The following is a 23,584-nucleotide window of genomic DNA, read 5'->3' on the forward strand; positions in this document are numbered from 1 at the left end:
TAATATACGCAGCAATATGTATTGCAAAATTTTTGTGAAAGGCCTATGAGAATATGTAAAAAAATTGTGAAATTATTTAATAAAAAATATGTAAGGCAACAAAGAGTGCGTAGGTGTGTCTTTTTAGAGAACTTAACTGTTGCAACATTAACAACTAACATATAAGAGTAGCTTGAAGAAATCATCAAACCCTCACTGACCTTGTTGAACGCAACGCAAATTTAGTGGGTATACGAGTTGACGACGCCTTTTTAGAGATGTTACATATCTAATAAAATGGAGCTATTTTTTCTAAACAAAAGGAAAACAGTGATAAAAAATAAATACAATGCCGCTGAAAAAATATTTTAAAAAGTGTATGTAGCAAATTTATTTGTATTTCATTGTTTTATATACATATAGGCTCCCCAAAGTCATTGAAAGGAACTTAATGTGAATTGCTCGTTACCACCTAGGATGGAAGATGATATACTCGCTTAGCTTTTGTTTTTGGAGAATACATGCTGCTCCACTGAAAATTTAAATTTGAAAAATTTATAAACGAAAAAAAAACAAATCCTCATCATGGGCACTCAAAAACCAGGCGAATGGGCCAATTCACTTTTGGCTCGTTTCGAAGATCAGGTAAGTTATGAATGTACATTCAATCGTATACATACATATACATTTTGCCAAAAAAAAAACACAAAAACAATCCACAAAAATATTAAAATAAATAAGAATGAAAAAAACAAAAGAAAAACGTATGCTCTCAAGCACCCCATCTCCACCACACCATCGATTCATAAAATCTTGATGAATGCTGCTGCTGGCGTATGAGGGCGAAGGCACGCGAATATGTGCCAAAAGAGATGAGACAACAAAAAAAAAGTGAGATTGTTTTGGGAAATTGTTGTTTACGTTTTGCGCTATGCGGGGGGGAATTTCATGAATGAAACACAACATCCATGAATTTATGAATGAACGTGCACGTGTGTGTATTGTTTTTTTTTTGGGATATTTTCTTCCTCTTGCTGTTTGTAAACAAACCAATGTGGCCTTGTCACACACATATACACGCATACAGTCATGGGCAACAGAGACAAGAAATACATGTATAATTTATCTATGTGGGCATTTGAGCGGTGGTGTTGCCATATGGATGGTATTAGAATGAAAAAAAGAGGAAATTTCAAATCTGGGAGATTTAAGCTTGCATTCAACGGCATTAGCATTTTGACAAACTACTTTTTTAACAGTTTCGCTGGCAGAATTTTTTTAAAATGAAATTAAAATTTCCTAATATGACCAAAAGTGGTCATAAATGGCCTAATTGAAAACTTCATATAATTTGTATTCAAATTTTATTTTCAAATAGCAGTAGCATTTTGTCACTTAATTTTATTAAAAGAATTAATAGAATATAATTAATTTTATGATCGAATTAATAGAAAAAAGAGTTCAGGAGAGTGGGCGTGACATTTGGCGATCATTTGGAGTGGAGTTTACCATAGTTTTATTAAAACCAATTGGTATATTTTATCGTTCCCATAAGCCCCTGTTAGTAAAGTACAGTGATTTTGTTTGAATTAAGGCCATAAAATTTCTAGATCTGGATTTCGTGAAGAACAATCGAATGTATATGGTTGTTGTTGTACACTGAGGCGTCAGCCCTTGCCGTTGAAGGACAACATCGGGACAATCCGGTACGTACAAAAGGCTGCCATGGATTTGTATTTGGTATAATCTAATAGAGAATATTGGTCCCTTATGGTCGTAAAGCATTGCCAAGTTTTAAAATAAATGACTTGCCAATGAGCAAATTAATAAATAGGTAAGGTAGGCGACCGTAGCGCAGAGGTTAGCATGTCCGCCTATGACGCTGAACGCCTGGGTTCGAATCCTGGCGAGACCATCAGAAAAAATTTTCAGCGGTGGTTTTTACTGGCAACATTTGTGAGGTACTATGCTATGTAAAACTTCTCTCCAAAGAGGTGTCGCACTGCGGCACGCCGTTTAGACTCGGCTATAAAAAGGAGGCCCCTTATCATTGAGCTTAAACTTGAATCGGACTGCACTTATTGATTTGTAAGTTTGTTCCTGTTCCTTTGTGGAATGTTCATGGGCAAAATTTGCATTTGCAAATATCAAAAAAAAAAAAAAAAAAAAATATATATATATATATAAAAAATATCAGAATTAGTCTATATTTTCTATAAATGTGGTTGTCGATGTCTATTTCTATTGTGAAAAACATAACGGGATAAAATAATAAATAAATACAAACATAGACCCATACTTACAGATGAATTGAGAAACAAGTGTCAAAAAATGAGATCATTCACAATAGACTGGACATGTGAACGAATTGCTTACAACAGCAGTACAGATGAGGTCAATTAGAAAAAAATTTTCATCTAAATATTTTATAACAATCAAAATTTGGCAAAATGTAGATTTATATTTAATTTTTCACTAATGGCCTTTTCTCCTTTCAGCTGCCCAACAAAACAAATGGACCCCATGGCACCCAGGCTCGCATGAGCCAGGATCAACTGGTGGGCTGTCTAATACATATATCACGTTATCGTTTCTCCCTGGTCATATCGGGTTTGACTAAAATGCTGCAACGTGTTAATGAAGCAGTAAGTTTAGACATTATTTTAAACTTCTACAACAAACTGAATTTTTTAAAATATTTTTGTTTTGTTTTTAGGCCATGCAAAACCGTCATGAGACCGATCGTTGTTACTTTGAATCTCTTATTATTATACTAACTACCCTCGAAAGATGCCTAACCAATCAAACAAAAGATACCGCCCGCTTCGAAGAAGCCATGAATGTTAAACTATTGCTGCGAGAAATCACCCAATTTATAGATGTACAAAGTGACAGTAATCCCAATGCGGCCCAATTGAAAATTTTGGCCTCCAAAGTGTTGTTTGCCTTATCGCAAAATCATTTCTCTGCGGTATTCAATCGTATATCGGCTCGCATTCAGGAGTTGACCTCTTGCTCTGACGAAAATCCTGATTATTCTGATATTGAATTGATACAGCACATTGATATGGATATGATTAAATTGACCAAATTGTTGCAGGAGGCCATAACCAAGTTTCGTTCAAAAAAGGCACCACCTTTGATCCTTTTAAATTCTATAGAGAAAGCCATATGGAATTGGATAGAATATCATCCACAGGAATTTCAGGATTTACAAAGAGGCATGAATCGTGATATCTCGACGTAAGTATTGGAAGTCATTATAAGTTGTGGAGTAGTTATAGGGAAGAGTTTTTTTTGTTTCAGTTGCTGGGAGCCGTTATTGGATTTTGTTGAGGCCTATAAAGGAGAGAATAAAAAGAGCAAAACAACTGTATGGCCTTTGCAAATGTTGCTTTTAATATTAAATCCTGTAAGTATAACGAAGCAATTAACAAAAGGGCAATAAATTGCTAGCATATGCTGAGAGAGAGTTAGTGAGAGCTCGGCTTGAATCTAGGCAATATAAAACTACTCTTTTCTTGAGAGAACGCAACTTTCACTTTCTTCAAGCTCAAAATACCCGGTCTTTTGGCTAAACATCAGATGTTTATTTTTACTTGGAGCCTGTATAGCGCAGAGTTTGGCATATCAGCCTATGAGAATAAATGCCTAGCTTCAATTCCAGAGGAAAACATCAGAAAACATGTAAAAACCTGCCAAGTTTGGCCGGATCGAATCTTGCGAAGCCATCACCATGGATTCGGCTAAAATTTACACAAATGTACTTAGCTAAAAGGGGATATGTGTACTTTACCTACCAAATTTCTTACAAAACCAGACCAATAATGAAGTTTCACGGCGCCATTGAAGACTAATCGATAGATGGGTTTATATAGAAGTTATATCAGGTTATAGACTGATTTGGACCATACTTACTATGGATTTTGCAAGTCATTTCAAAACACCAATTCGGACTACAATTCAAGCTTCAAAGCATTTAAGTCACCCGGACCTAAAGGAATATTTCCGGCGTTACTACAGAAAGAGGCAGACTATCTGGCGCCTCATTTGGCCAATATTTTCACAGCGTGTTTAGGACTAGCATATGATCCGAAAGCCTGGCAGGAGGCAAGGGTGCTGGTTATGCCCAAGCCCGACAAGGCAAGTTATGCGACACCAAAGGCCTACAGACCCATAAGCCTTACACCCTTTCTACTCAAAACCATGGAACGTATTGTGTACACCATGATAAAGAGTAGGACATCCAGCGAAATGCTCAAATACAAACAGCATGCCTATGTCAAGGGAAGGTTTGGTGGAGACTGCCCTGCACGAGGTTGTACATAAAATAGAAGAAATCTTCGATGCCAAAACGTATACCCTGGTGGTATGTATTGACATGGGCGGGGCTTTTAATAATGTGCGGACTGACACATTGATCCAATCCTTAGACCAGTACCGGTTGCACCCGGTCCTTAGAGACTGGATAAACCATATGCTAAGGAACAGGTGGATAAATTGTGTGTTCCATGGCATAAATATAAGGGAGAAAGTGGCACAAGGGACGCCACAGGGGGCATTTTATCGCCGCCCCTATGGGTGACCACCATAAATGGCCTATTACAGATGCTGACTGAGGAGGGTTAGACCCAGAGGTCTCAATGTTAACCCAGAGAAGACTGAAATGTGCCTGTTCACGAGGAAGACGAAGTTGGGCCAATTTAACGCACTACCTTTCCTTCATAAAACAACTTCTATATCTGACAAGGTCAAATACTTTGGTGTGATCTTGACAGGAAACTGAATTGGAAGTGTCACATTCAGGAGCGTGCTGAGTAGGCTTACAGATGTTGGACACTTTTTCCCCATAGCAGTCCACCAAACTGCTGAGGCTCCCTAGGATTCAGCCTTCGAGCTTGAAATGGGGCCTGAATCCGAGGATAGTCCACTGGCTCTACAGGAGCGTGATTAGACCAATACTTACTTATGCCTAAGTAGTTTGGTAGACTGCTATGGAGAGAAAAAAACATAAGGACCATACAATAGGTTTAGAGAACATGTTGTCCTGGCGGAGCGATGACGACCACGCCCACTATGGCACTGGAGACTATTCTAGATTTCCGACTCATTCACATACAGATTAAGTGTGAGGCATTGAGGACCCAGGGACTTGTTTTATGGTCCAGCAGGCGAGATCCGGTCCTGCGTGAAGTGGTGTGGTGCGAGGACGTCGAGTATGAACATCTTTATCGACAGTAAAATTGCCATAAGGGCAATAAAAACTAGGACGCAAATTCTCGAACAGCTGGCTTTACGCGTTCGAGGTATATCGTTTCTTTGACAGACGGACGGACATGTCTAGATGACTTATAGGTTCGGAAATCAATATTTCTAGGTGTTAAAACGCAATGACTATATTAGTTACGTCCCATCCTTTGGTGGAGGGTATAAAAAGACTTTAAAGTGGTAGCATATAATTAAGGCAAGGCAAATTTCCTAGGCGTAAATTTATGCCAAGACTAAACAAACGGTCAGCTAACTGGTAGGTCATCGTGGCGCAGAGGTAAGAATGACCGTCTATGATTCTGAACGCCTGGATTCAAATTTTGCCAAGAACATCCTCAAAATTGTTTAGGAATTGTTATCACCTCACTCACGCTGACGACATTTCGGCAACTCTCAATAAGCTAATGTTGAAATCCTTTAGCTATCTTTAAAATGTGGGGAGATTTGCTTTGATTGGCCTTTTGGGATTCTAATAGACAAAAGGCGATGTCAACAAAATCTTCCCATACTTCAAATTTATCACATACTCTCATGCTTTTTTGTTATTTCTCAACAGGTATGCTTGGAAGCAACCGTCAATGAGCTGCAACAAGGTGAAAAGGAAAAAGAAAAGCTTGCCTCCAAGACACAATCACGTGACAAGGATTTTTCGGCCAAGCAGTTCATTGAAAGTGTTAAGCGAGGCCTAGGTCCTCATTCCCCCTCGAAATTAGTTACCGAATCTGCAGCCATAGCCTGTGTAAAGTTATGCAAAGCAGCCACCTATGTCAATATCAACGATTCCAACAATGTCATCTTCAAGCTGGTGCAATACATAATCAATGATATCAAAGCTTTGCTATTTAATCCGGTGAAGCCTTTTTCGCGTGGCCAGGGCTACAATTTTGCTGACATTGAATTGATGATTGATTGTTGGGTGTCATGTTTTCGCATTAATCCACATAATATAGAGGCTTTGAAAGTATGTTTGAATCTCAATTCGCCACAGGCTTATCATTTTGTTATAGTGTGTTCTCTATTGAGGTAAGAAAAAGAAAGCCTTAGGATGTTTTGAAACAACCACTACAAATAATTTGTATGCCTTACAGATTGGCTCACATCTATGTGGATTTTCGTTTGCAAAGTAAAAATCCTTTTCGTGTTGTCAACCAGCCCCGTCTTCCCTGGTGGCCCCAAACGGATGTGGTGCATTATCGTTCTGCCGAGATGAGAGCCTTATTCACCGATACTTTAAATAAAGCCACACAAGGTTATATAGCCCATACCCCATTGAGAATGATTACCTCGCTAACCCTGAAAACAAAGGATACGCAAAAGGGCCTGGCCAGGTCGGAAGAAGGGCCGGCACACAAAATGTTATTGTTATTGTTAGTACGTTTAATACATGCTGATCCCACCTTGTTATTGAATGTGAGTATGAGTTTCCCACTTACATTTTATTACTAAGTAATTCCATTTTGTTTTTCTTCTTTCCACAGACCCAAGGCAAAGTAGCACTTGAAGTACAAAGTTCCACTCTGGAGCTCATTAATGGTCTGGTTAGTTTGGTCCACCAACCCTCCATGCCAGATGTGGCCCAAGAGGCCATGGAAGCTCTTTTGGCTTTGCATGCTCCCGAAAAGATTGAAGTTTGGAATCCCGAAGCTCCCATTAATACATTTTGGGATGTGAGCTCTCAAGTTTTATTCTCCATATCACAAAAACTCATACAACATCAAATAGCCAATTATACGGATGTTTTAAAATGGCTGCGTGAGATACTTATATGCCGCAACACCTTTTTGCAGCGCCACAAAGATTATGCTCATGTTGGCAGCCAAATAGCCATATGTAAACAGGCTCATATCAAACTGGAAGTGGTATTTTTCATGTATCTATGGTCGGTGGATTTGGATGCTGTACTAACATCACTCTCCTGTTTTGGTTTGTTGTGCGAAGAGGCTGAAATATGCTGTGGTTCGGATGAGCTGACAGTGGCCATGTTGGTGCCCAACTATATGATCTATCAGGAATTGGCTCAACTATCATCAGGTAGGAACTTTATGCAAAAGTAAAGAATAAGAGTTTGAAAACTCAGAAAATGAATGACTTATGATTGAACAGCTTTCCCTGATGTGAGAGAAAACTCCCTGTTGTTCATTAATGGGTCTTTTGTACAAAAATTTAAATGTTTTAACGTCTTTTATTGTGTTTTTCCTTAGCCGCCACCGATTCACGCATCTGTTTCTATGATAATAGCCATGGAAATGTTTTGAACCGGCTACACTTGCAGAAACGTATCATGCAGCTCTTAAGGAAGATTGAACACTGTGTGCATGGTGTGCAGCCGGCATGGGAAGAGACCTTTAGGTATGCCTTTAGTCTCTTCAAATAATTTGATTGTTTTGACTAATCCCTTATTCTTTTCTCTCATACAGAAATTGGGAAATTATGAGCAAAATGTTACAAACCTATCCCAAGTGTAAAACTGAGGATGGCCAGGCCGAACTGTTTCATCGAGGTGTGGGAAAACGACGAGCCAGTCATCAAAGTTCTGAACATGATATAGAGGAACAAATAACCGAATGGGCCAATATGACATGGTTTCTATTGGCCTTGGGCGGTGTTTGTTTGATAAAGCGACGACAGCAAGTGGTGGCGGCACAGGCCTCACTGCAGGCCTTGGCCAATCAGGCGCCATTTCATCAATATTCACAAAGCTTGGGTTCATTTCAGCAGCCATTGCCTTCATTGGCTCAAAACTCTTTACATTCCCTATCGAGTTCTTCAAGTTCTGGCAGGGGTTCACTCAACCCCAACTCTATATCATTGGCAGCAGTGCCTCAAGGGCCACAGCAGGAAGTGCAATATTGTCCAGTGACACAGTGAGTGTTTTTGGAGTTCGAGGCTTTTTAATGGTATATAACATCTTCTATCTCTTTCTTTTCCAGATTCATAGGCCAGTTATTGCGTTTATTAGTTTGCAGCAATGAAAAAATCGGCTTGAATATACAAAAAAATGTCAAAGAACTGGTGGGTGAAGAAATGTCCACCTATCTCTATCCCATTTTATTCGATCAGATACGCGCCATTGTGGAGACCTTCTTCGATCAACATGGTCAAGTTAGTGTCACTGACATTAACACTCAGTTCATTGAACACATTATCTATATAATGAAATCGATTTTGGATCCCAAACCCAATAAAGATCCCAATAATGAGCAGCCTTCAACTTCTGAGAATCTGGGTGTAACCAGCATTGAAGGCATGATGTTGGGTATAGTGCGTTATGTACGTCACCTGGATATGACCGTGTATGCCATACGTATTAAAACAAAATTGTGCCAATTGGTTGAAGTTATGATGAAACGTCGAGATGATTTGGCCTTTAGACAAGAAATGAAATTTCGCAATAAATTGGTGGAATATTTGTCAGATTGGGTAATGGGTACCTCACATCAGATAGCTCCACCCAGCTCCACAGATCCTTCGATGATAACCAAGTAAGTTTTGTAATGACATAAATAATGAGGAATTGTTGTTGTTGAACCAACATACTTGCATGTGGGGAAGTCATAGCTGGGACACGCTAAAGAATGTTATCTATCAAAAAGTCATAGCCCATATGATAAAATTTGCTATTTTCGTTGCGGTGTGGTACAGTAGACAGAAACTTCACAGCATAGTGTGAATTTGTACCACCATCTCCACAGAATTGTATCGTTGATTTATTTTTGTTGTTGGGCTAGTGACTTTACCTTGTATAAGTTTACCTTGTATACATACCTATAGCTATGAACCCTGGTACGGTACAATTGTATTCAGCTGTTCGCATGACCTCGCCTTATAAGTGCATCCTGGCTATGAACTGTCATGCATTACCTTATAAGACTACTAGTATCTGGGGCATCCCCCATGCAACAGTTTTACACGGTTATGATGTCAGATGAACTAAAAATACCAATGTCTCCTTTTAACATTCTGCTGTCCAATCACTTTCATTGACCTCTTTTGGGTTTAAAACCTTAAAGGTCTAACAAAATAAAAACATATTCTCAAAAGTTTTCTTTTCAATTCTAGCACTTCTTTGATTTTCCGTGATCTGGATCAAGCTTGCATGGAAGCTGTGGCTGCTTTGCTGAGAGGACTACCCTTGCAACCTGAGGAATCTGATCGTGGCGACTTGATGGATGCCAAAAGTGCTTTGTTTCTCAAGTAAGTAAAGGAATTTTGTTAAGTTTCGAAACCACTCTCCATTTGTCCAGGGGTTTGGGAATCTCTGCTTTTGTCAATTAATCGAAATCAGCTGATTTCCTATAGAGAAAACAGCTGATTCCGATGAAGTGACAAAATGTTTTGGCATTAGGTCTGTTCGCGTAATTTTCCAGTTAAAATTTGCAGGGGAACAAGAACGGTCTTTACGCTCTTTCTATTTATTTAAACAAAACAGCAGGTTTTCATAATAATGCTCTTCAGTGCTGCAAATTTCTGGTGGAAAAAAACTCCAGTTGCAATTTGCCAGCTGTCAGTTACCAAACTCTCAAAATTTTACTCGCTCTCAAGCACTCTCCCGCTCTCTTCTGCTGGCAAATAAAGTATGCGGACGACTTCCAGTAACAATTTGTGCAAATTTGAGTACATGAACACACTTATTAGGTCTATTCGGGTACTTTTCTACTAAAAATTTGCCAGTAAAAGTTTGCAGGAGATTAGGCACAGCCTTTACTCTCTTTTTTTTATTTATTTGAATTAAACAGCTGGTTTTTATAAAAACAGCTGTTCGATGCCGCGAATTTCTGTTGGGAAAAAAACTCCAGTATCAATTTGCCAGATCATAATTAACATACCATGAAAATTTTGCTCGCTCATAATCCTGCTCTCTTCTGCTGGCAAATATAGTACGCGAACGACATCCAGTAACACTTTATGCAAATTTGCACAAATTCAAATACGAACACATTTATTATTTATTTATTATAATCCATTTCCACTGCTCATTAAATCCGTATTAATGGCAAAGGTCAGCTGATTTTATAAAGGAAAAACATATGATTGTGCCATTAAAAAAGATTTTAATCAGTGTAACATGCTTCAAGAGTTTAAAATATACTGATATTGATTTGTATACATTTATTTCCAGATACTTTACCTTGTTTATGAATCTCCTAAACGATTGCATTGATAGCTCTGAAGCTGAAAAGGAACTCAACAATCCCCCTTTGTTGCCACCTCGCCCCCGTTTAGCTGCTGGCAAGCTAACGGCTTTACGCAATGCCACCATACAAGCCATGTCAAATCTTTTGGGTGCCAATATTGACTCAGGACTTATGCACTCCATTGATTTGGGCTACAATCCTGATTTGCAAACGAGGGCTGCCTTTATGGAAGTACTAACACAAATTCTGCAACAAGGCACTGAGTTTGATACTTTGGCTGAGACTGTATTGGCTGATCGTTTTGAACAGCTTGTGCAATTGGTTACCATGATCAGCGATAAAGGAGAATTGCCTATAGCCATGGCTTTGGCAAATGTAACAAATGGCTCACAAATGGATGAATTGGCTAGGGTGCTGGTCACTCTATTCGATGCCAAGCATTTACTATCACCTTTATTGTGGAATATGTTCTATAGAGAAGTGGAGGTTTCGGATTGCATGCAGACCCTATTCCGTGGCAATTCCCTGGGCAGTAAGATAATGGCATTTTGCTTCAAAATTTATGGTTCTGCCTATTTGCAATTGTTGTTGGAGCCCTTAATACGACCATTATTGGATAATCCCAATACCTGTTTTGAAGTGGATCCTGCCAGGTAAGAGTTTTTTTTTTAAATTTGGGGAAAGGGAAGGGAACTTGGGATTATAACGAAATTAGAAAAAAGGTACTAGGTTAGCAGAGCTGTACACCGGAGGGTTGAAAGTTCTCCGATTCTCTCAACCTCCATCGTAGATGAAGACACCGCTAAAATATGCACACTCCATGGAAAATATCGTCAAACCGTACTTGGATACCAAGAGTCTCCCTCGAAAAAAGCTCCCCTGAGGCGTTTGCCTTGCATCCTGGTGGCAACAGAAAATACGCTAACAGATTGTTCGTAGAAGAAATAAACGGAAATAGATGAGGCAAGTTGAAAACTCCAAATGGACCTTCACCTCCGCTATAATATGCACACACCGTGGAAAACATCGTCAAAATCGCCAAGTCTGCCTCAGAGAAAGCCTCCCTGAGGCGTTTGCCTTGCATCCTGGTGGCACCAGAAAATACGCTAACAGACTGTTCGAAGAGGAGCTAAACGGTAAAAGATGAGGCAAGTTGAGAAATCACAATGGACCTTATCCTTGGCTACATGTATGTCTAGACTAAGGTCTTGGCTCCAACCTCCTAACCTATCCCTTGTTAAGACAAGGAGAAGCGAAATATTACTGAAGAAAAGAACGCGGCAGACAGAACTCTCCAGTCAGTATTAACACGCCTGGCGGATAACGGCAGAAATGGAGAGAGAAGTATATAGGCCGCAGTGCGAGCGAATCCAGATATTCAGAATTTTGTCCCGAAAACCTACCAAACGTCAAAACCATAGCTTTGATTTAGGCGCATCCTCTAGCAGATACAAGAAAGGAAATCAGGTAACAGATATAGATATTCATAGTGCTTAGGAATATCTGATAAGGAAAGAACATTTTCTCCAGCTGTTAGTAACCGATAGAGGCAGCGGCGAGGATACCCTAGAAAAATTCCTGATGACGGTATATAATTTATAACTTTGAGTCAGTATAAGGACAGCATAGCATTAGCCCGGCTTAAAAATAACAAGGCATTAGGAGTCGATGGGTTGCCAGCTAAACTTTTTTAGACCGGAGTCGTCTGGAAAGGAGGCTATTGAAAATTTAAAATTTTCCCCAACAACATGCCATTAAGGAACAGGGGAAAACTTCTCACAAATCACTGAGTGATGTGCAATTCAAATTTAAGCTCAATGGTAAGAGACCTCTTAATAACCGAGTTCCAACGGCGTGCCGCAGAGCGCCACCTCTTTGGGGAGAAGTTTTTACATGGCGAAGTGCCTCACAAACGTTGCCAGCATTAGGAGGGGATAACCACCGCGAAACATTTTTTTCTGATGTTCTCGCGACGATTCGAACTCAGGCGTTCTGCGTCATAAGGTCATACCAGCCTCTGCGGCCAGCAGCCAATCCGGCTATACCTAACGCAAATGAGCCCATGATCATTCCATTAAGGAACAGAAACAAATTTCTCACATATCAATGAGTGCAGTCCGATTTAAGTTTAAGCTCAATGATAAGGGATCTCCTTTTTATAGATTAGTCCGAGAGGTGTGCCGCAGTGCGACACCTCTTTGGGGAAAAGTTTGTAGTTAAAATAAGTTAAGCGGTGCACTAAACCATCTAAAGAAGGACTATTTTAGACGAAATAATTTAGACCGGAGTCGTCACACTGTTGGGCATATGCATCAGCTTGTCTGGTCAATCTGCCTATATCGCCTAGTCAAAATAGGTAAGCCTACCACTAACCCATCTGAAGAACAACAAGGCATTTCATTTGGGTTACCAGCAAAACTATTTACGACTGGAGACGACAATCCGATTAGGCGCATACATCAGCTACGCTATCTGGCTGCACAAAAAAGCACATGTTGCTTCTCTACATCGAGGACATAGATAACATCGTCTGGTCATCGCAAAAAGTAGCTGCCATCCTTGGAAAAGTGGCAAAAGTGTCAGTTAACGTGGATTTGGTCGTCGATGGACATTAGACAACGTTGATGTTGTGAACGCTCGATAGGGCCCGTGAGCCTGTACAAATTACGAAAGTCTGCACCCAGTCTACTGGGTGGCGTAGTTTACAGTTTGCCGATATAAAGAATGGTCCCAACATCGGAAATGGGCAGAAATCTTTTTAATCGATGAGTTTTAGATATACTTGGGCCGCTACCGAAATCGAAGTAGACTTTAAAGCAAAGCAAAAACCCTCTAGGAATACTGCTCTACTGACCAAGTATCTTTATACTAACTTATAGTTATCCACCACCCAAATGATGACCCTTAACTTATTCCACACTATGATATTTTAATTTTTTTGCAGGCTTGATCCAGGAGATGACTTGGACGTTAATCGTCGCAATCTAATAGCTTTGACAAAAAAAGTCTTTGATGCCATAACAAATTCAGCAGATCGTTTTCCTCCTCAACTGAGATCAATGTGTCATTGTCTTTATCAGGTTTTGAGTAAACGATTTCCAAATTTATTGCAAAATAATATAGGGGCAGTGGGTACGGTTATATTTTTGCGTTTCATAAATCCTGCCATAGGTGAGTAAACCAAAATAAAAATTCTCCTAAAGTTCATTTTGATTAATTTCCTTTTATTCTTTTAGTTTCTCCCCAAGAATTGGGCATAGTGGGCAAACAAGTGCCCAGCTCTGTGAAACGTGGCCTTATGTTAATGTCAAAAATTCTGCAAAACATAGCCAATCATGTGGAGTTTTCCAAAGAGCAGCACATGTTGTGTTTCAATGATTTTCTGCGTGATCACTTTGAGAGCGGTCGTAGATTTTTCATACAAATAGCCTCCGATTGTGAGACAGTGGATCAAACATCGCATAGCATGAGTTTTATATCGGATGCCAATGTTTTGGCTTTGCATCGTCTGCTGTGGACACATCAAGAGAAAATTGGGGATTATTTATCCAGCAGTCGGGATCATAAGGCAGTGGGAAGAAGGCCATTTGATAAGATGGCAACATTATTGGCATATTTAGGGCCGCCAGAACACAAGCCAGTGGATTCACAGTATGCTTCCATGATACATTACTCCAAAGAAAAGTTATTAATTGTGATTTTTTTTGATAGCATGATGTTTTCCTCCTATCCACGTTGGAGCTCCATTGATATGTCTTCTACCAATTTCGAAGAGATTATGGTCAAACATCAAATGCATGAAAAGGAAGAGTTTAAAGCCTTAAAAGCCATGAATATTTTCTATCAGGCTGGCAGCAGTAAATCTGGATATCCGGTGTTCTATTACATTGCGCGCAGATACAAGTAAGTGAAGCTCTGTTAAGGTTTCTATGCATTTTCTAAGCAACTGTTTTTTTTCTTCCCTCTAGAATTGGTGAAACTAATGGCGATCTTTTGATTTATCATGTCATACTTACCTTGAAACCTTTCTGCCACTCCACTTTTGAGGTGGTCATCGATTTTACCCATGTTAACTCCGATAATCGCTTCCGCACAGAATTTCTTCAGAAATGGTTCTATGTCCTGCCTGCTGTGGCCTATGAAAATGTGCATGCCGTTTATATTTACAATTGTAATTCCTGGGTAAGGGAATATACGAAATTTCATGACCGCATATTGGCTCCCTTAAAGGTAAGAATAAGAAGAAACCTCAACATAGTGTAAAACTTGGACAAAATCACTTTTAATCGAGAAATGTTCCAATTTAAGGCGATTTTTCCAACATTTGGGGGTTTTAGAACAAGATTACTTACAATCCTAACTATTTATGCATATGTATATAAAATACAGCTCGTTGATAACAAACACTTTCCACACGATCTATTGTGAATGATCGCTGTCAATTGACCAATATGATATTTGGTTTTTGTTGTTAGTTTGATCCTTGTCAGCCAAGGCGGTTAATAGTTGGCCAGATTTGACGGTATTAAGTCTGTTCTCGTACTTCTCCAGTAATGGAGGAGAATAATCTTTACTCTCTTTGAATTAAATTTCTGCTGGGATAAAAAGTCCAGTAGTAATTTGTAAGCTCTCAATTGCCAAACTCTCAGCATTTAGTTTGCTCTCACGCACTGTAACGCTCTCTTCTGCTGGCAAATAAAGTACGCGAACGACTTTCAGTGACAATTTGTACAAATTTACACAAATTTTTGAGTATACGAACACACTTATTAAGATTTCAGATTTTTGTTTGCATTCTCTTTGGTGTTATCTTCTTTCTCGCATATTTCCCGCTCATGTACGCAATCTTTCTGCACAGGTACACACACACGTACACAAAATGCTTTGTGCGTGGTGGCAAAACATCGTTCAGCTTGATGACAAGATGGCGCGTTTACCATATGGTTATTATGTTGATGAGACAACCTTTAAATAATTTAGCCGTGCTTGTCAACCAACATTGAAAAGCAAAGAACTGTAATCAATAAAGAATAGTTTTTTTTTTTTTTTAATTTCGATGCTCTTTTAGGGAAAATAAAAATTTCGTCCAGTAGAAATAGGTTCCAAGGTTATTTACTTACATTTGCGACTTAAAGTGTATTCAACTATTACTGCTGCCATCTGGTGGGATATTTTTGTGTAACATTTTAACCCTCAAGAGTCTTTGCAAAGCAGACTTTTTGGTCTCAACTCAAGTGAAAATTCAATTAAAACTGCATTAAAGTTGTTCCCAGTATTCTACAAAAATATTTGCAATAAATGTCTGAAAACGTCAAGGTCCAAAACTTATTTTTAAGCCTGAAATCAGCAAAAATTAGAAAAAAACAAACACATTTGCCAAAATGATTTAACCGGCGTATTCCACCGCTGCACTTTTCTCTCTCTCTCTCTCTTACTACTACTACTACAGGGTAATCGCAAACTAATGTTTTTGGATTCACCAAACAAATTGAATGACTACATCGAAGCAGATCAACAGAAGTTACCCGGTGCCACTCTATCCCTAGATGAAGATCTCAAAGTGTTTACCAATGCTCTGAAACTAAGTCACAAAGATACCAAAGTTGCCATTAAAGTGGGTCCCACAGCTTTGCAAATAACTTCGGCCGAGAAGACCAAAGTTTTGGCCCATTCCGTCTTACTCAACGATGTCTACTATGCCTCTGAGATTGAGGAGGTGTGTCTGGTCGATGATAATCAATTCACTTTGTCCATAGCCAACGAAAGTGGCCAATTAAGTTTCATACACAACGACTGCGATAATATTGTGCAAGCCATCATACACATACGTAATCGCTGGGAGCTAAGTCAACCAGATTCGGTGACTGTGCATCAGAAAATCAGGCCCAAAGATGTTCCTGGAACTTTGTTAAATATGGCCTTACTCAATTTAGGCTCAGCGGATCCCAATTTGCGTACCGCAGCTTACAATTTGCTATGTGCTTTGACAGCCACCTTCGATTTGAAAATTGAAGGTCAGTTGTTAGAGACCCAGGGCTTGTGTATACCCTCCAACAATACCATATTCATTAAATCAGTCAGCGAAAAATTGGCCACCAATGAACCTCATTTGACTTTGGAATTCCTAGAGGAGTGCATACAGGGCTTTCAACGCAGTACTATAGAGCTAAAGCATTTATGCTTGGAATACATGACGCCCTGGTTAAAGAATTTGGTGAAATTTTGCAAATCCAATGATGATGCCAAGAAACTGAAGGTGTCGCAGATTTTGGATAAGCTGATATGTCTGACCATCGAACAAAAAGAAATGTATCCCTCAGTGCAAGCCAAAATATGGGGTTCTGTGGGTCAAATACCCGAGCTCATAGACATGGTTTTGGATAATTTCTTGCACAAGTCCATAATCTATGGTTTGGGGTCACCCCAAGTGGAAATTATGGCTGACACCGCTGTAGCATTGGCCTCGGCCAATGTGCAATTGGTCTCGAAAAAGGTTATTACCCGCATGTGTCGTGTCATGGACAAGACCTGTACCAACCCCACCCCGTACCTGGAGCAACATGTCATGTGGGATGACATTGCCATCTTGGGACGCTACTTACTCATGTTGTCCTTCAACAATTGTCTAGATGTGGCCAACCATTTGCCCTATCTTTTCCACACCATCACCTTCCTCGTTTGTTCCGGATCGCTGTCGATGAGGGCTTCCACTCATGGTTTAGTTATAAATATCATACATTCGCTATGTACCTGCACCAAGCCGATATTTTCCGAAGAGGCTCAGCGAGTTTTGCGCCTATCGCTGGACGAATTCTCCTTGCCCAAGTTCTATTTGCTATTTGGCATTAGCAAGGTAAAATCGGCTGCTGTAACAGCATTCCGTTCGAGTTGTCGCCATCCCCCCGACAAGTGGCTGGGAAATGAACGCGTCTCACAACCCTTGCCGCCGGATAGAGAACGTCTATCATTGCCGTCCCTAGAAGTTATTACCGATGCTTTGCTAGAAATAATGGAGTCTTGCATGCGTGATGTTCCCGATTGTCAATGGTTGCAAACCTGGAATTCATTGGCGCGTAGTTTTGCCTTTTGCTATAATCCAGCACTGCAGCCCAGAGCGCTAATAGTTTTTGGTTGCATAAGTAAAAGTGTTACCGACCAAGAGGTTAAGCAGTTGCTAAGGATTCTGGTAAAAGCGGTGGAGTCGTTCAACGACATAACACTAATAGAGGCTATTGTAATGTGTCTGACCAGAATACAGCCGCTGCTGAGGCCGGTAAGTAGCACAAAAGAGGAGAAATTGCACAAAAAAAGGAAATACAATTTTTGTTTTAGGAATCTCCTATACATCGAAATCTCTTTTGGGTGGCCATATCTGTGCTGCAATTGGATGAGGGTAATCTATATGGAGCCGGTTTGGCTTTATTGGAACAGAATTTGCATACCCTTAAGTCGCAGGGATGTTTTGACAATGCCAACATTGCCGAGGTCATGATGTGTACGCGAGAAAAACTGGAATGGCATTTCAAACAGTTGGATCATGCAGTGGGTCTATCGTTCCGCAGCAATTTCCATTTTGCTTTGGCCGGACATTTGATAAAGGTAAAAAATGAAGAACAAAAAAAAAACGTAAAAAGAAAAAAACTAAAGAGGCAAACTTAAAACATCAGAAAGATGAAAACTTGGAAATTCATTGAGATATGTTTGTTTTTCCAGGGTTTTCGACATCCCACACCCACCACAGTATCGAGAACCTCCCGCATTCTCACCATGTTGCTGGGTATTATAGCCAAACCTTTGAGGCGAGATAAATTCGAGGTAACCCCAGATAGTGTGGCTTATCTAACTGCTTTGGTTGCGGTATCCGAAGAAGTGAGATCCAGATGTCATGTCAAACATGCCCTACCTCGTTGGCCTGCCGAATTTCCCGCAGAGAATGGTGGTGGTGGTGGTGAAGCTGCTGCCACTAATGGTGGAACTCAAAATGTAAGTAGTTCAAGCCCGCTTGGTTTACACTACGAATAATTTTGTGGTTTTGCCTTTGCAGCAATTTGGCATGGCCTTATCAAGACGTCAAAAATCATGGGACATATTGGATCAATCGGCTTTGAACTATGCCCGCCATCATAAAGTACCTGCTCCTCCGGTAAGTAGCATATCAAAAATGGGCATATACTCCTTATTCTTTCCCTTCAGTTATACACATATAACCAACCTACTTTAAAACTTTGAAGTTATTATTATGTATTATTATGTCTGATTATAATCTAAACCTCTTAAAAATCAATATTTTAGTGTCGTAATAATGAATGTCTATAACTCCATATAACTTCAATTATATAATTGGGAGAAGTTTTTATATAGGCCAAACAATTCAAGAACCATAGATGAGAATTTAATTTTGTATATTAGTATCTATTGCTAACAGCCCCAAATCCTTGATAAGAAGATTAAAAATTTTATCAAAATTTCATTTCTATAGGAAATTTTGTCAAAATTTCATTTCTATAGGAAATTTTGTCAAAATTTCACTTCTATAGGGAATTTTGTCAAAATTTCATTTCTATAGGAAATTTTGTCAAAATTTCATTTCTATAGGAAATTTTGTCAAAATTTCATTTCTATAGGAAATTTTGTCAAAATTTCATTTCTATAGGAAATTTTGTCAAAATTTCATTTCTATAGGAAATTTTGTCAAAATTTCATTTCTATAGGAAATTTTGTCAAAATTTCATTTCTATAGGAAATTTTGTCAAAATTTCATTTCTATAGGAAATTTTGTCAAAATTTCATTTCTATAGGAAATTTTGTCAAAATTTCATTTCTATAGGAAATTTTGTCAAAATTTCATTTCTATAGGAAATTTTGTCAAAATTTCATTTCTATAGGAAATTTTGTCAAAATTTCATTTCTATAGGAAATTTTGTCAAAATTTCATTTCTATAGGAAATTTTGTCAAAATTTCATTTCTATAGGAAATTTTGTCAAAATTTCATTTCTATAGGAAATTTTGTCAAAATTTCATTTCTATAGGAAATTTTGTCAAAATTTCATTTTTATAGGAAATTTTGTCAAAATTTCATTTTTATAGGAAATTTTGTCAAAATTTCATTTTTATAGGAAATTTTGTCAAAATTTCATTTTTATAGGAAATTTTGTCAAAATTTCATTTCTATAGGAAATTTTACCAAAACTTCATTTCTATAGGAATTTTACCAAAAATTCATTTCTGTAGGAAACTTTCAAAAAAATTCTGTGGCAGGCCCTGCCCCGGTGAGCTGTGCTTTCACCAACCAGATTAAAACTTGTCATTTCGGTATCTATCAAGTAAATCGACTTGTACTTTAGGATCACATTATTTATAGGGAGACGATATGTTAGGTACTTCAAACGTTGGATCCTAATCCATATTTTTGAAGATGTCAGGAGATTCCTCTGCACATTTTAGTACTTTACCTTGTTCAGGTGTTAAGGGTGGCGGACGCAGGTTGCATTACGAAAAGGTTAATATTCTGGTTAAACCTGGTTAGGTATGTATGGGATAACAGCTAGTTGCTTTCCTTTTAAAAATTCATCTTTGGTTCTTGAATTATTTGACCGATAGCCCCCAAATAAGGCAACATTGTAGTTCCTTTTTAAAAGTACTATCTGCTGCAATATACTATCGATTTTGTTCCATAAATCCCATAATTTATATACAATAAACTTAAAATAAATTTTTCTACAATAATATAATATCCAATTATTTCATTTCTTTCTTTTTTAATTTTAAATAAACTTCAAATTATAATTTGATCATAAAATTGTATATCTTCTGTGCTTGCTAAAATTGGTGTTTTTGGCTTTTGCGCTATAATTTAACCTCATGCATTTTATTTTCTTCTCAATCTCTCTTTCCGATCTCTAACTCTATTTCTCTAATGCATATGTCTCCTTGTATCATCATGCCCTCATATATTTATATGAATCCATAATCCTGCGTGTTTGTGTTCTCTCTGAATTTTGAAATAATTTCTAAATTGAAAATGTTTTTATTTTTATTTATTTTTTGTTTTATTTGCATGCAAAATATAATCTATCTCTTATTGGCGTTTTGTGTTATTGAATGAAATACAAAAAATTAAAACTAAAAAAAAAACTGTGACTGAAGAATGCGAGAGTTTTATTCAAAACTCAACGCTCCTTTTCGGTACCAACCACCAAAGATCCAAATAATGCGAGTGGAATCGAAGATCGTCAGGTATACAACGTTTTATTTATTACTTTCTTTCTTTTTTCAAATTCTATTACATTTTTATGGCGTATTATTTATTGATCTTCTAGTTTTGTGTTTACACTAATAACATATGTGTGCACTTTAATTGAAAGACACTTTAAATGAGGTTTAAAAAATCATTTTGTTTAGTTTAAGGTTCTCGGAGAGTTTTAAGTTCTCTCTCCCTCTCTCTCTCTTAGATAAAAATGTGAGAGCAGATTCATTTCTATTATTCAAACAAATCACAGTTACGTAAATACATACAAACATCTGCGAGAGAGACCGTGATATACGTTTGCTGTACGATGCCCACGCATGATGGCGGCAGCGCAGTCTGCGATGGTATCGATAGTTATTAAATTAAATGAAGCTTAAGCTACGCATATTGGTGGCAGTGCAGTTTACTATGTTATCGATAGCGGTAAACTAATGCAAATGTGATTGAAAGACTTTTTTTGAGAAAGAGAGTATGCTATAACGAAGTTGTAAAAAAATGTGATTGACTACAAAGTAAAACTTCAGTGAAGAGAATACAAAATTCGTTTAATCGTATATACGATTAAAGCAGTCGCAGTTAGGGAGATGCTCTACAAACATTTGGGGCTACCTCGCTGAATTGTCACTTTTTGAGTACTTCTGGACGATAGTCTATAGAGATTTCATGATTGAGAACAACAAAACACATTAGTATCGCCATTCTTTCATTCATGCTTCGTTAAATAATTTTTTATCATCTGCACTTGGGTACTCAACTTCCTTGTGTGCTAATTTGGCGGCTCACGCTAAAGAAAATGTTTGCAGGTACATACATAAAAATGTATTCATGTGTTTAACGAGAGAGTGATAGAGAGTTTGTTCCACGTATGATAGTGGCAGTGCAATCAATGATGTTATCGATAGCGGTAAACTGAACTCAAGCTAAATCAGAGAAGGCTGTTAGACTACAGGGTAACGAAGTGTTACCAAGAGTTGGTATATATATTTTATAGACAGCACACTCTATTGTTTACAAGCCACCAAAAGCATTTGGATTTTATTCGTGGTAGAGTTCAAGGGCAATAGTGTGATTGCATTAAATGTGTTTGTGTACTCAAAAATTTGTGCAAATTTGCACAAATTGTTACTGGAAGTCGTTCGCATACTTTATTTGCCAGCAGAAGAGAGCGGGAGAGTGCGTGAGAACAAGCAAGGTTTTGAGAGTTTGGTAATTGAGAGCCTGAAAATTTCTACTGGAGGTTTTTTTCCCTAGCAGAAATTCGCAGCATTGAGCAGCTGTTTAATTCAAATAAATGGCAGAAGAGAGTTACGGCTGATCTTACAAAGGAATTAGACTAGAGGCGTCAAATCACACGAAAGCAGCGGCCAATCGACTGTGCTATTTCTTGAGATAACACGCTCATCTAATTTGCTTTTAGATAAATCGATTGTAACGTGTGCTGTATGGCTTTTGGCACCCTCCTGTTGAAACCACATGCAGTACAGGTCCATATCTTCCAATTCAGGTCCAAAATAATCGGGGAGCATGGTGTGTTAGTTAAACTTATCTAATCACGGTAACGTGAAGATTAGCACCGTCGATTAAGAAGTATGGCCCAATGACACCGCCCGCATGCAAACTGCATCAAACAGTTATTTTTTGTGGATGAAGTGTTGATTCGTGAAGCACATGTGGATTTTCACCTGACCAAAAACGCATATTTTGATTATTGTCGAGCCCGTTTAGCCAAAAATGAGTTTCGTCACTGTAGATAATTTTGTTCTAAAAGTAGCGGTCACTGATTCCGAATTTTGGTAGTATATTTATATGATTTGCAGACGTTGTTTGTTACTTTACCATGAAGAAAATATTGAGTTTACTAAATAACTTGGCAGTGACAGTTTGATGATATGTGTAAAAATGTGTTCACAGGCTAGAGCCATGAGTACCGATTTGTGTGGTGTTCATTGCTGTCACGAGAAGCTTAGCTGCGGACTACCGGGCGCGTCTAAAGGTTGCTGATAGTGGAAGGCTCCATACGAAGAAGCTGCAACGGCAGTCGCGGACAATCAGCGGTATCAAGCGGAGAGTCTAAGTGTGTGGCCGGTCGGCACCTGCACTTGCACATATACTGAGTGCCTGAAATGACTAGGCGAGTTATTGGCGACATTTAATACTTTTAATTATCAATCACCACCTTATTCCGGCGCGATTTGTTATTTGGACCAGAACGAGCTTGCTCACCTACAGGCTTGACTCCACTTGAAAATGTATGAAAATGTATCTATAAACAACAACAACGATGATAAGGACACAAAACTCGTACATACATTGTCTGTCTAGATGTTTGGCCTTGTGTTTTTGGTTTGACGAAATAAAAAACACAACAGTCAGTGAAATAATTGGGGCATCCACAAATATACACTGACAAATTTGCCGACTAGCCACTTACAGTAAAATTAGTTGGCAAAATGGCTTGTACATCTTGTGCAGTTTTCTCTGCACGTGTAACCCCCACACACGTGCAGAGAAAACTAAGATAAACTATATGCAGGAGAGAGAGAGAGAGACTGAGACTGCTTACTGTATGGCACTTACATAAAGAGGATTGAAATTACAGAGAAATTTTTGTGCTCTCAAAATTTGATAACAAATGTCAAGCTATTTATTTTTCTTCAAAGCTAGCAGCTCTGCCGGAAAAGTCAAAAGTCACAGCAAAAAGAAAGAAATAAAAGAAAATAACTAAGAGCGTGCTAAGTTCGGCCGGGCCGAATCTTATATACCACCATGGAGCGCATTTGTTGAGTTGTTTGCGCAGTATCTTTTTTTCAGGCAAACAATGAATAATGAATAAGGACTGTTATGCTATTGGACCTATATGAAGTTATACTCCGATTCGGACCATAAATGAATTGAATGCTGAACATGCTAGTAGTCATTGTGTAATATTTCAGTCCATTCGGATGAGAGGCT

General features: G+C 38.5%; 1 protein-coding gene and 1 long non-coding RNA gene across 6 annotated transcripts in view; one reads left to right on the forward strand and one right to left on the reverse strand.

Annotated features, from left to right (window-relative positions):
- The window catches only part of LOC106083493 (neurofibromin), a 91,143-nt gene that overhangs the window by 59,572 nt on the left and 7,987 nt on the right, over positions 1 to 23,584 (forward strand). For 3 of the 5 annotated variants that reach the window (XM_013246582.2, XM_013246598.2, XM_013246569.2), the window contains exons 2-22: positions 403 to 624; positions 2,478 to 2,624; positions 2,696 to 3,222; positions 3,286 to 3,391; positions 5,804 to 6,270; positions 6,336 to 6,657; positions 6,726 to 7,278; positions 7,449 to 7,596; positions 7,665 to 8,111; positions 8,178 to 8,729; positions 9,307 to 9,441; positions 10,367 to 11,035; positions 13,327 to 13,553; positions 13,619 to 14,033; positions 14,094 to 14,285; positions 14,351 to 14,612; positions 15,832 to 17,655; positions 17,715 to 17,981; positions 18,096 to 18,365; positions 18,427 to 18,525; positions 20,530 to 20,619. In XM_013246582.2, coding sequence (XP_013102036.1) covers positions 565 to 624; positions 2,478 to 2,624; positions 2,696 to 3,222; positions 3,286 to 3,391; positions 5,804 to 6,270; positions 6,336 to 6,657; positions 6,726 to 7,278; positions 7,449 to 7,596; positions 7,665 to 8,111; positions 8,178 to 8,729; positions 9,307 to 9,441; positions 10,367 to 11,035; positions 13,327 to 13,553; positions 13,619 to 14,033; positions 14,094 to 14,285; positions 14,351 to 14,612; positions 15,832 to 17,655; positions 17,715 to 17,981; positions 18,096 to 18,365; positions 18,427 to 18,525; positions 20,530 to 20,619 — 7,779 coding nt within the window. In that variant the 5' untranslated portion in view covers positions 403 to 564. Of the gene's footprint in view, positions 1 to 156; positions 229 to 402; positions 625 to 2,477; positions 2,625 to 2,695; positions 3,223 to 3,285; positions 3,392 to 5,803; positions 6,271 to 6,335; positions 6,658 to 6,725; positions 7,279 to 7,448; positions 7,597 to 7,664; positions 8,112 to 8,177; positions 8,730 to 9,306; positions 9,442 to 10,366; positions 11,036 to 13,326; positions 13,554 to 13,618; positions 14,034 to 14,093; positions 14,286 to 14,350; positions 14,613 to 15,831; positions 17,656 to 17,714; positions 17,982 to 18,095; positions 18,366 to 18,426; positions 18,526 to 20,529; positions 20,620 to 23,584 lie in introns of those variants that run through there. The other 2 variants (XM_013246575.2, XM_013246591.2) reach the window with 2 other exon arrangements.
- LOC106083547 (uncharacterized) lies at positions 14,027 to 15,589 on the reverse strand. Its single transcript, XR_009397407.1, has 4 exons — positions 15,503 to 15,589; positions 14,735 to 15,396; positions 14,399 to 14,605; positions 14,027 to 14,346 (listed from the first exon to the last, which is right to left on the reverse strand). It is a non-coding gene; the product is annotated as an uncharacterized LOC106083547 (long non-coding RNA).

This window comes from Stomoxys calcitrans, chromosome 2, assembly GCF_963082655.1.
Source record: "Stomoxys calcitrans chromosome 2, idStoCalc2.1, whole genome shotgun sequence".
In the NCBI taxonomy this organism is placed as follows: domain Eukaryota; kingdom Metazoa; phylum Arthropoda; class Insecta; order Diptera; family Muscidae; genus Stomoxys; species Stomoxys calcitrans.